Below are 11,830 nucleotides of genomic sequence, written 5' to 3'. Positions count from 1 at the left end.
TCTCACCTGCACCTAGCATGAGGGCTTGAGTATCAAGGAGAGCTGAGGTTTAGAGGGGCTGACATTGTCATGGCCTGTGGCCACAGCTTCTTGAGGAGAAAAATGCCCAGAAGGGAACAGAGGAGCCCCAGCTCCAGCCAGCACATCCTGCCCACAGGCTCATAGCAGCCTGCAAAACAGACGCATGCTGACACCCTAAGCATGCTGGTCAGCCCCAAGTTCAGCCTCTCCATTTCCTCCCACAGGGTCTTGGTAGACTTCCTCAGGTTGGCCCCTTGGCCTGCCCTTGGGCACCAAGAGGTAACTGAATCTTGGCTGCAAGCTTCAACCCAGGCCTGGGGGAGGAGAGGCTATGGTCGGGGAAGAAAGTCACACGGCGGACTGAAAGCCCAGGATCCCGCTGCTGGGGAAGGTCACATCCTGAGCAAGGCCCACAGAGCTGCCAGTGGTGCTGGCTGGTGGCCTTGCTGGACATAGGCACTGTTCCACACAGGGTGCCCAGAGCAGTCTGCTCACGAGTGTCCCAAATGCTGGCTCCTTAGAAACTGCTCTCTCCCTGGGGTGTCGGTCTGCAGTGCCCTTAGCATCAGAACCTCTTTGCCCTACGCATGGGGCAGCACCTCAATACCTTGCACCCAGGAATGTGGAGGACAGGCCAGCCTGGTCTGCCAATGTGGGGCAGAACTCTGTGACATCAATCTGCCTGGTTCCTTGTGTATGGGGGTGGGGCGGGGAGGCCTGGAGAGGGCAAGGGGTTCTCTTTCCACATGGGTTGTGGCTGAGCGGTTACTGGCTCAATGTCCCCATTGTGCTTGGGCCTTTTGCCTTAATTTATATGGTACACAAGTAATAGGCTTCTCCCCCTCTGCCTATGGCTACCTGCCTACCAAGCTGTTTCTGTCTCAGCAGTCATCCAAAGAAGGGGCAGGTGGCGAGGGGCTGGTAAGGGCTGGGCGCCTCCCAGGGGAAGGGCCACTGTGTGGCCTCATGGTACTGTAAAACCTTCTGCTGCAGTCAGCAGGGCAGAAGCACAGGGCTGGTCTGGACACCACATCCAGCTGTGGAAGGAAAGCAGGAGCCAGGGCGGAGGGGAGTGGTGCTAAAGTCAGGTCTGCTCCCTGGGCAGGGACCCTCTGACTCAGGTAGGCAGAAGAACAGGACTTTGGCCTGACCACCTTCAAGCTTTACCCTGGCAAGGCTGGAGGGGTGGGTGAGTGGCCTGCCTAGAAAGAGGTAGCCAACGAGAGACATGGCAAGGGGTCTGACAGGTCAGTCTCAGGGATCCCAGCCTGGTCTTGTGGGTTTTATACAGAAGTGGGTTGCCAGGCACAGAGCCAGGCCCCTAGCCCTATGTCACCAGGGCTTATGTCTCAGTGTGGCTGAGAGCCTAGTGCTGACTTTTCTTAATGCTTCCACCTCGCAGGGCAGAGCTGAGGAACCACAGTGACTGCATTTTGTTCAAAATTATTGTTTCATTAAAAACTGGCTCTGAACATGGAGAATGTACCCACAATTTGCATCCCAACATCCTCTGACCCACAAAACATGACTCACTCAGGGCATGGTTCCCAAGGCCACATGGTACCAGCCCTGTGTGCCCAGGCCACGTCTGAGGTGCTGGCCTGCCCTGGTAAAAGGCCACTGAGAAAACCAACACCTGAGAATGGGAAGGCCTTGGAGCACCATGTCCTTGGGAGGAGAAGGCCGAGCCCAGGGGGCATGCCAGCCTGTGCTGCTGAGCGCTATGCTGGTGGGCAGTGGCTGTATCCAGAAGGCCACTGGGACAGGAAGTGGAGGGAAGACGTGGGCTTGTAGGCTCAGAGACCTCTCCATAGGCAGGGCTGGGCCGAACTTCTTCCCAGAGCTGGGCCCACAGGAGGCTCAGGACAGCCCAGACAGCCAGACTCTCCTGCGTGGGGTCCTCTCCAGGCCACAGCATCCAGGCTGCATAGACCCCAGAGGAGACTGGTCAGTGGGCAGGTGTCTTTGTCTCTTAGGATACCACCATGGGGCCCCACACAGCTCGCCCAAGTCACCTGGTGAGCAAGGCAACCCCTCTTCCCCCCTTCATACCCAGCTGCACCGACATAATACAGCTTCAATTCCTATGATGACCCCCGTTGTAGTCTGGGGGTTTCAATTAAGCCCACAGCCCAAGATAAAAGAGAATGGCGTGGTCCAGGCGTGGACATCCTTATGTGTCTGGGAGTAGAGATACTAGACGTACAGGGCAGGCGCCTGCCACCCGCCCCCAAACAGGCCTCCATGGCAGGGCGTACAGCAGAGGTCAGCGTCCTGTGGGCATCAGAAGAGGCTGGGGGAGGCCTGGGAAGGTGCATCATGGTCCCGGATGTACTGCAGGATGTCCATCTCATCCATGGCTTGGATCCGCTGCTGCTGCTTCTGCTGTGCGACCTCAGCTTCCAATGGGCCTGCTCTGGGGGGCACAGCTGGTTTTCTGGGCAGTGCTGGCTTCGCTGCCACAAGTGGCTTGGGTTTAGGCTTGGGCTTAGGTTGGGACTTGGGTTTGGGCTCAGCCCCTAGGTTCAGAATCTGGTCTAAGTCCTCCTCAACTCTATGGAACCAAACAGAATAGCCGTGAGTGTGAGCATCTCCCCCAAAAGCAGCAAGATCCCAAGCAGGGTCACTCTCCACATGGCACTGCCGAAGATTGGGCCACCACTCCCCCACTCCATCCTGCCTGGAGAATCAGGACAGGGCTCACTGCTCCTTCATCTCCACAGTGCACCAGGCCCTCAGAACCACCGAGAGTGCCTCCTGAGGGGGCCCCACCTGAGCCATGGGCTTCGACAGGGGACACTCTCTCCAGCCTCTGTGAGGATAACTGCCCACTGCCCTGCCTTGACGTCCTGCTCTACACCAGGCACTTTACCTTATCTGCAAACACCACTCTGGGCAGATGTACCCTACTCCCACCCTGCAGAGGGCCAGCTGAGGCCCAGGAGGCAGAGCAGCACACGAAGATGACAGTGCTGGAACCCAGAAGTCTGACCCGGGAGGCCAAGCATGCTGCCTGACCAATTTCACCTGGAGAAAGTAAGCAGGGCTACCAGTGCTGCTGGTGTTTTAAGCTGTCCTGGGTGGGGTCTGCTTGCTCCTTTGGGAACAACACAGCCCCTGAGGCTGGAGTGGCCTCAGCTGGGCCCACAAGGCTTACTTGTGGCCGGGACCTCTGAGCACCCACTAGCATGTCAGTCAGTGTTGCACAAATGTGCACAGGAGTACCGGCTCTGCTCCGTACCAAGTGGCCTCAGGCCACTCAGGATCCTCCCTGGTCCTCAGTCTCACCATTTGCACAGCAAGAGTATTTTTTTCCTGGCCAGCCTCATGGGATTCTTGTAAGGACTGAGTAAAATAGTGAACGGAAAGCACTTGTGAGCCTAAGGGACTATGCCCAGGCTGGCTGCTAGGAGTGGAACACAGTGCATAGAAGAACAGAGGAGCAGCTAGCTGCCTGCATCTCAGCTGGCCCAATAGGAGGCTCACACTGGTGAGGGTCAGAGCAAGCTTCGCCAGGGCTGGAGAAGGCATGGGCAGGCTGGGCTGTAAAGGCATTCCAGGAAAGGGAGAAGAAGAGCAGGCCTGGCAGGGATGGTGCACGGAGGCAGAAGGGTGTCCGGGAAGGCAGAGCAGATAGCAAAGGTCTGGAGGTGGGAACAGGAGCTAAAGGAGGAGCCTGGTCATCTGAGGGGGGCCCAGTTCTGAAGCCAGCTGAGAAGTGGAGGGCAGAGTGGAAGGAGGACCAGGCTCAAGCATCTGGCTGGAGCCTGAGGGTTGAGATGGTGCTGCAGTGTTGCCCTGCAGCTGCTGCCAGGACCGGCTGCTGACGGTGGCCAACCACCCTGCCTGCTGCCTAGGGCAGCTCCTGTGACACGGCATGGGTCCCCAGGAGAGAACTGAGAGCCTGCTGGATGGCAGAGGATTGAATAATGGTGCCCTCCCTGTCCAGACCCAGAGGCCTGGCCTGAGCCAGTCTCCAGAGACAGTTGTGGCCTCAGTGTCACTCACAGACAGAGCTCCCCCATTCCATAAGTCATCTAGGGCTGCTGCTGGCTCCCTGTGCATCCTCCAGAGGCTGAGTAAGGGCACCTGCAGAAGCTCCAAGGGACAGAATTGTGCTCAAATAGGTCCAATAGGAAAATAAAGCAGCAGCTGAAAACCTGTGCCTGACTTCTGCTTACATCGCTTGGCAGTGAGGGCACCCTGGAGCAGGCAGCAGCTGAGCAGGAGAGGTGTCATGGGTGGTGGCTGCGGCAGAGGTGTGGCAGGTGCTCGCGCAAGGACAGAGGTGGCTGTGCAGGGCCCCTCCCACACTCCCTGAGCTCCCCAGTCACAGCTAGGACCGGTCCCTGCCCACACCCCAGCTCCCAACTCTTCTAGGCAGCTCCCAACTGCCGTGAGGTCCACCGGCATGGGCTGGGAGGCTGGAAGCCCTGTCCTACTCCTACTTCCTGAGTCCCCACAGAAGACAGAGCTCTGCTGGAGATGGGAGGGGACAGATGCTTCTCAGCTGCCTTCCTGGCTCCAGTGCCACCTTGCCCCTCTTGTCTCAGGGTGGCTAAAGGATGCGGGGGGGGGGGGGGGGGGGGAAGGTACAAACAGAGGAACGACTCAATGCTTCCTGCAACAAGGAAGACCCATTAGTGCCTGCACAGTCTCAGGGCACATGTAGGGGAGAATAAGTATGTTCCTGCTCTCAGGAAGCTGAGTCTTCATTCCCAGATGCCTGCTCACGGTCAGGCAGGGATGCAGAGTTCTCCAAGCAGCGATTCCCTGAGTGCTCTGTCGGGTGCTGGGAGGCGCCTGGGGACTAATAAGAACATGAAATGCTGCATGGCCCGGGCCTGCGTGTGCTAGGCCTGCTATCACAAGCACTTTCCCAACTTGCTTGGCCACAGAACCTACTAGAGGGAGCCTAGTGACCCCACTGAAGCAAGCTGAGAATCTCCGAGGCCCAAAGAACTGGCCTACCAGACACGCTCAGCCTGGCCCTGCATCTCCCCAGGGCTGACTCTAGTATCAGCCTCCCTGAGCCTCTGTTTCTGCCCTAAGGAAACGATTGTACTCAGCCAGGATACGGGATAAGGAGGAACAGATGCCAGGGACCTTGGGGGATGTGAATACAAGAAGGCATCACCATGACTCAGGCTTGACGGGCACTTAGAGGGCTGTCTAACAGCCCGAGGCTGCTAATGAGAGGTGCGGATGACGATGACAGCCTCCTGGGAACGCAGTCAGCTTCCTGTAAACCACCAAGCACACCCTGCATCCTGGGGGCACGAACCCTACCTGGCTCACAGGCGAGGTCTAGGGAGAGCCCACAGCCCTGGGCAGGGAAGCAGAGGTCCTGGGGGTAGAGAGGCCAGGATACAGGCAGGCAGGGGCTTCTGGGTGTGCAAAGGATAAGGCCCTCGCTGAATTTTGTAATAGCGAAGGGAAGGCTTCAAAAGTCTCCTATGCAGCGGGAATGTTGAGTCCTGGTGACAGGGTGGGCCTGGCTCTCCCTTTCCCCGAGGGTATGTTCCTAGCACGCTGTCTACTGCTAGTTTTATTTATTCCCAAACCCATGTATGCTGGTTATACTTGCTCTTGAATTTTGTCATTTAATTATTATCCTTTAGAAAAACTATTAAACTAGGAGCATGAGCAGAAAAGGCCTGGCCACGTACATGATGATGTCATGGGAGCCTCCCAGCTGCCCTGGCTGCAACCCTTCCTCCCAAATCCACTCACTGCCTTTTGGCTACCTGAAGCCACAGGCCTTGACCTCCCGGGGCCTCGCTACTGATGCTGGGGACCTCGTTACTGACACTGGGGAGGCCCACAGCTCAGGAAGCCGCGCAGGGACAGTGGTACCTGAAGAGCTCGTCAGCTGTCTCCCTGCAATCTGGGCTGGATGAGAGCCCTCCATGCTCACAGGTGGCCGGCAACAGCAAGGGGTCACCCAGGGCAACAGCCCCGCCGAGGTCAGGGTCATCAAACAGCTTCAGGGCTGTGGGGAGGGAGGCACAAGGTGGGCCCAGGTCTGGCTGTGCTCAGCTGCAAGGGGGCTGGGCAGAGCTGCTTGGCTGAGCCTCATGGTGCACCCAGAAAGCAGACCAGGCGGGGGAGAGGAAAACCAGGGGCACCCATTTGCTTCCACCTAGCTCCATTTTCCAGTTCTCCTGGGCTTGCTGCTTTAAGGCCAAAAGACCTCTGTGCTCCCTGAGCCCGGCTTCCAGCCCTGTGTACCCAGATGCCTCCGCTGCCCCTGCCCATACACCACTCTCCCGCTCACAGGTACTGAGTGCGGTCCACCAGGGGGCTCTTTATGGTGCCAGGCAGTGGACACCACAGGTCTGCCCACCCTGTCCCCCTGAGCTTCTTCCCGATGTCCTTTGGGAGCACTGGCCATGGCCTCTCCCCAGCATCCTTTCCTCACTACAGACCATCTTCCAGAACTCAGCCCAGGCACAGTGCCAGCCCTGGCAGTCCTGCCCAGAATGTCATCCCTGCCAGTCCATTTCTGCTTGGTCCTGCTACAGCCTCAAGCTGCTCCACAGGTGCCAGGTGCTGCCCCATATCTGCACAGGTCCCGCTCGCCTGGCACATGCTGGCACAACCACGTGCTGGCTCACCAGCTCCCTCCCCAGAGGCTCAGGGCAGGCCTGAAGGAAGCTCAGACCCAGGGATGGGGGAGATTCCCAGGGCACCTCAGCTTTCCCCTGCCAACTTTGGCCGGAGCCCTCCAGTGACCATCTACGTTGGCAACACAAAATATTAAATCTTAAAATCATAAGGAGTTGGAGGCATGCTCAAGGTGGGCCAGCACCCATTTTGTACCAAAATGGTGCCTAGAGCCCTGGTGCCCACATTGGGGTGCAGATGTAATGAAGAAAACTGTCCCCCTCTTCCACAGCATGCTTAAATACACAGCCCCAGAATGTTCCAGGCTGTAGGGACATGGGAGGTGAGGCTGGCTTTCTCCAGCTGAGTGCGAATGAACAGCCTGGGGCCCTGCACACACTGAGCAGGTAAGGAGACAAAGGCACTCACTGAGAGGCTTTACTTACAGTCCACGGCGTGTGCGCCCCTGGAGGGGCTCTTTGGTGACAGCCTCCTGCCTGGGCCAAAGAGCTCTTCATCAGGGTCCTCCTCCTCATCAAAGATGGTGAGCCGGGGCGGGGGCTTGGCTTGCACAGCCACCTCGGGGCGTTTCTTGGGCTTCTTGGAGCTGGAGACAAAATGCAAACACAGGAGATGAGGGTCTCCCTTGCAAGTCCATCTGATCTGCTGGGCACAGCCAGGTGCCACACCTAGCCAAGGCCTCTGTCCACCATAGCGAGAGAAGACCAGACCAGAAATGGGCCATGAGGAGGCTTGGGGTAGCCCAGCAGCACAGTGCTGGCAGGAGAGCTACAGAAGCAGTCTCCCATGTCCAGCAGGCACATCTGTTCCTAGGAGAGAGAGACAGGCCAGTGAGAACAAGGACGGCCTGAGCTAGGGCCAAAGTGGGGCTTTCCCAGATCTGACTGCCACTGTGCTTGGGGGAACAAGACTGCTGAGGGCAGGGAGGTGCAAGCGACCATCTGGACTCAACCTGAAGGAGAGACAGCTCCCAGCTCTCCAGCCTAGGCAGGCCCCGGCTGCTGCATGCTCACGGCCACAAAACACTCTCCTTCCAAAAGCAGAGATGCCTGCAGGTCTGTGCACTTGAGGGCCTGGTCTCAAGCAGCCAACTCCACAGCCAGACAGGTTGACAAGTCTGAGCGCTGAGGGTGGGGGTAGGAGCAGAAAGCAGCTGGGGAAGGCTCTTTCCCCATGCGCTGCCCCCCTTGCACCGTGTCCCTAGGGCAGCCTACTCCTTCTGGAAGCCTTTCTGGGACTCAGGACCCCACCTGGCTCTGCCACCCTTAAGTCCTGTTTCTTTTGTGCACTGACAGGTAGAGGAGGTGGCACCCAGGGCCAGCCTGTGGCAGGAACTAGGATGAGGGGGGCTTGGTTTCTCTCTCCATTGGGGTGACCTGCGCCCGGATGCTCAGATCTGTGCCTGCCACTGTAAGTGATACCCTCACTACACAAACTGGGTTTCATTTTGACAAGCTGACCTGCTCCCTGTAGCTGCTGCCCACAGTAACTTTTTTAGGTTACTGCAGATGATGAGAATATGCTTCTCATTGGAAACTGGAATAGCATGGGCCTGTCTGGGCAGCAGGATGTCCCACTAGACTGAGGCTACCATCTGACCTCACACTGGGGATGTGGTAGCAAAACTGCAGAGGCTGGTGTTGTCCTAAACGGTGACAAGGCTGACTGGCAGCAGATAAAAGATAGGGCCTGGGTGCTCAGGGGCAGGGTAAGCTGAAGCCACTGTTCCCACAGTTTTGTGCCAGATGTGCAGAAGTCTAGCCTGGCCTACAGCTGCAGCTGAGGCAGGGAGACGTGAGAGGTGCGAGGCCACAGGACAGGGCGGCACTCCGGTGTTCAGGGTCAAGTCCTGGCAGGGGGTCTCATGGGCCTGGGCTTCTGCGATATCCCAAGAATTGTGGGCTAGCATCTGCCAGAGCCTGAAGGCGAGAGGGGGCAGCAGGGACCACAGTGAGCATGGTCACTGCTAGGGGTCCTCTGCTTCTGCCCCTCTGCCTCTTCTGAGCAGGAGGGTGATGGGAGACAACGTGAGACTCACAGAGCAGCTCTGCTGCCCTAGGGGAGAAAGAAGCATGTTCCAAAGGCAGTGACAGTGAGAGATCCAGTAGGGCCAGGATGCCCCATCCCAGTCACTCTCTGAATGGGGTCAGGCCATGAGGGCCACACTTGCACCCTGCACTGTTCTCAGGGCCAGACTGCGGCTGGTGCTAGGAATGCAGGGAGCCTGGACTCTGCATCCCTGAATCTAGAAGTGCTTTCCAGAGAATTCGGTCTCACTTCTGCCATACCCTGCAGCTGGGGCTCAGCTGCTCTTCCCTGGACACCTGCCCCTCACTCTGAGCCACAGTACAGCTACTCAGCTCTCATGACCCCTGGAAGTGGACACTAACAGAGGCCATGGCCCCAGGAGAGATGGCCTCTGCCCAGGCTCTCCTGGGCCAAAACCCCCAGGTATTCCTGGAGGCCAGTTTGTGTCTCCTGTGGAAGGTGGTGGCCGGCCATGTCTGGGAGCCCCTGGACCAGCTGGCAGCTCAGTCTCTGCTTGTCCCTGCTCTGACCCTCTCTCCCAGTGCAGCCACCCCTTCAGTGGCCCCTTGCTCCTGGGTCCAGTGGGAACTGCAGCAGTGAAGAGGGGAGAAGCCCACCCAGCCCTGCTTCCACCATCTGATGGGCGGCCCTAGGATGGCAGCAGCCCTGAAGCGGCTCTCTGCCTCCACACTCACCACAACCCCCTCAGGACCAGGAGGCACCTGGAAACCCAGCCAGTGGCCCCACGGAGCAGGGTGAAGGAGCACAGAGGACGAATGTTGAAGACAAGGGAAGTGTCAGAGAAGTAAGTGCTTGTACAGGAGCTATGTGGCATTTCCTCAACTGTCTTCCCATGTTTGCTTCTAGCCTTAACACAGACATACCTGATGATGTTCCTTCCCGGAGAGAAGCCACCAAACCGCTCAAAACTGCAGATGGCCACACCCTTTCCCTGGAGATGTTTGCCACACTCTGCAGAACTGACAGAGGTGAGTGTGCAGTCCAGGGCTGCACTCGGACTCCCACCCCACTTGGGCTGTCCCATCCCCACCCTGCATAGGAGGGCTTTGCTGCTTCAGAGCCCCAGGGACCTGTCTAGCCCTAAAACTTCAGGCAGTGAGGACAGAGGGGCTCCTAGCACAAGCACCCAGGCCCTGTATTCTTTTGCTCCTCCTCCAAAGATCTCTTAGCTGTTAGGTCATCCTGTGGGCAGCCACTTGCTCCCTCAGAGGCTGCCTGGCACCAGTGCTCATGAATGTCTCCCACACATGTGCCCTGTGCCCAGCGATACCTGTGGTCACAGCTTAGAGCTGCCACTGTTCCCTGAAGCTCAGGGCTGAACACAGTCAGACATGTACACCAATCACTGCTATACAGGATAATCCAGGCCCAGGTGCAGCGTGAGGGCTTAGAGAGGCTTGGTTCCTAGAGGTAGGCAGCCAACTCTGGCTACAGGAGGAGGAGGGGTTCAGGCAGACCAAGGCCCCCCATGAGGTCTGCAGGAGCCTGTGTGTGCAACCAGGAACCCCATGCCTGCGGTGACAAGAACCCTCAGGCTTGGGGCAGGAGTACCCTGTAGAGAGGCATGGGGCAGGGAGCCAGTTCCTCATGGATGCTGTGCTCCAGCTTGCTGGAGACTGGCCAGCCTGGCCTGGGGGAGCAGAGAAGGGAGGGGGCAACAAGTCAGGAACGCTTCAGGGAGTGTGTGCAGGCAGTGGCATGTGCTGGGCACCGCCCACGGTGCTGCTGGGTCTGCAGCTGCACTGACCCTTTCCTTCCCTTCCCTGCGCATGGCTGCTCTTCTGTCCCCTCCACAGTTTTATCAGTGTCCACCCAGCTGTCTGTCGATGGGCAGCTCAGCCTGTGACCCTGAAGCCAACCTGTGCCCAGCACCAACAGGGGACAAGTCCTTCCATACTACGGACCAAGCAGAAAGCTGGAAATAGAGCTCAATCACCAAGAATGGATGTGGGCATCATGCTGAGGGCTGAGGTGAACAGGACTGCAGTGCCTGGCTTCCCGGCGAGTGTATGCAGGTCACCAGGGCCACCTAGCAGACGAGGTAGGCCCAGTACGGGTTGTAGGAGGTGGACTGGGCTCCTGGCCAGCGCAGGCCCGTGTGAGCATGCTCATGCCGCGCAGACACTGGGCTCCTGCTGTGGGCCTGACAGGAGACAGATGCGCAGACCCTACCACATTCTGCAGACGGCGGCACTGCACATGTGGCAGAGAGGCGGCAGCTGCTAGGGCTGACAGCTCTGACCAGCCAAGAAGCAAGCGGCTCCTTTCGGCTCAGTCACTTGTGGTGACAGTGATCGACGCTTAAGAGCATCCTCCCTCTGGCCACCCAGGGTGTATGGCAGTGTTCCAGATTCACCTGCCTAGGACAGGACCAGTGGCGTGGTCCCCAGTGCCCAGGGGAGGAATGTGTGGGCCTGGCAGAGCCATTTCCAGACAGAGCCAATTTGATTGGGTATGAACAGGAAGCGGCAGGTCCTTCCACGGCCAAGACACACGGACTGTGACCTGCAAAGCCCCGGAGACGCTTAACCAAATAGGGATATCAACCTTTGTTCCTGTGGTGTAGCTTTTCTGCTTTGAAATAAAGCATTTTTCTGTTTGCACCTTAAATTCAGCTGTTTGTTTTTCCAATTAGACAGAGTTTCAGCATATGAGTAAGTGAACTGTAGGGAGGTGCTCTGGGACAGAGTGACTTGCACTGGTGCCTGTGTGGGGCTTCCCTGGAGAGCAGGATGAAGCAGGCCTCCAAGAAGGACCAGATGGGAGAGGAACAGAGTGGCGGAAGCTGCGCTCCAGGCAGATGACTTGGCATGGTACAAGGGCCAGCAGCTGGGTGGCAGGCGCCTGGAGGGAGGAGGCGGCACCAGATGCAAGGGAAGCTGGCATGTCCTGTGGGGTCGGAGGTTCTGGTAGCAGAGGAGAAAGCAAAAAGACCTGCATGTGAGCAGGCACCTCTATACCTGGTAAGTGGGTACAGAAGCCACTTATACAGCCATACGGGGAAGCCCAGGAGCAAGTGAGTTTGGGGCAGGGGTACAGCTAGGCCACAGGGCTGGGTGATGAATACCTGAGCCCAGGCACACACACACATCCAGCTCAGCAGGCTCCAGGTTGGCCTCAACAAGGGAAAGAC

The 11,830-nt window shown here is 58.0% G+C and overlaps 1 protein-coding gene and 1 long non-coding RNA gene across 3 annotated transcripts in view; one reads left to right on the top strand and one right to left on the bottom strand.

Moving 5' to 3' along the window:
• Window positions 1-1,457: 1,457 nt before the first annotated feature.
• Hs1bp3 (HCLS1 binding protein 3) overlaps window positions 1,458-11,830 on the bottom strand; it is a 46,353-nt gene continuing 35,980 nt past the window's right edge. Inside the window, exons 5-7 of one of the 2 annotated variants that reach the window (XM_023710925.1) lie at window positions 7,074-7,234; window positions 5,878-6,013; window positions 1,458-2,575 (exon numbers count right to left, since the gene is read on the bottom strand). In XM_023710925.1, the coding sequence (XP_023566693.1) occupies window positions 2,305-2,575; window positions 5,878-6,013; window positions 7,074-7,234 (568 nt within the window). In that variant the 3' untranslated portion in view covers window positions 1,458-2,304. The remainder of the gene's footprint in view (window positions 2,576-5,877; window positions 6,014-7,073; window positions 7,235-11,830) is intronic. The other variant, XM_023710924.1, reaches the window with a different exon arrangement.
• On the top strand, window positions 2,583-11,247 carry LOC111815637. Its single transcript, XR_002820306.1, has 3 exons — window positions 2,583-3,057; window positions 9,544-9,665; window positions 10,503-11,247. It is a non-coding gene; the product is annotated as an uncharacterized LOC111815637 (long non-coding RNA).

The sequence above is a fragment of the Octodon degus genome, unplaced genomic scaffold (genome assembly GCF_000260255.1).
Source record: "Octodon degus isolate 3935 unplaced genomic scaffold, OctDeg1.0 scaffold00019, whole genome shotgun sequence".
Classification (NCBI taxonomy): Eukaryota; Metazoa; Chordata; class Mammalia; order Rodentia; family Octodontidae; genus Octodon; species Octodon degus.
This window is presented reverse-complemented; position numbering and strand designations above follow the sequence as displayed.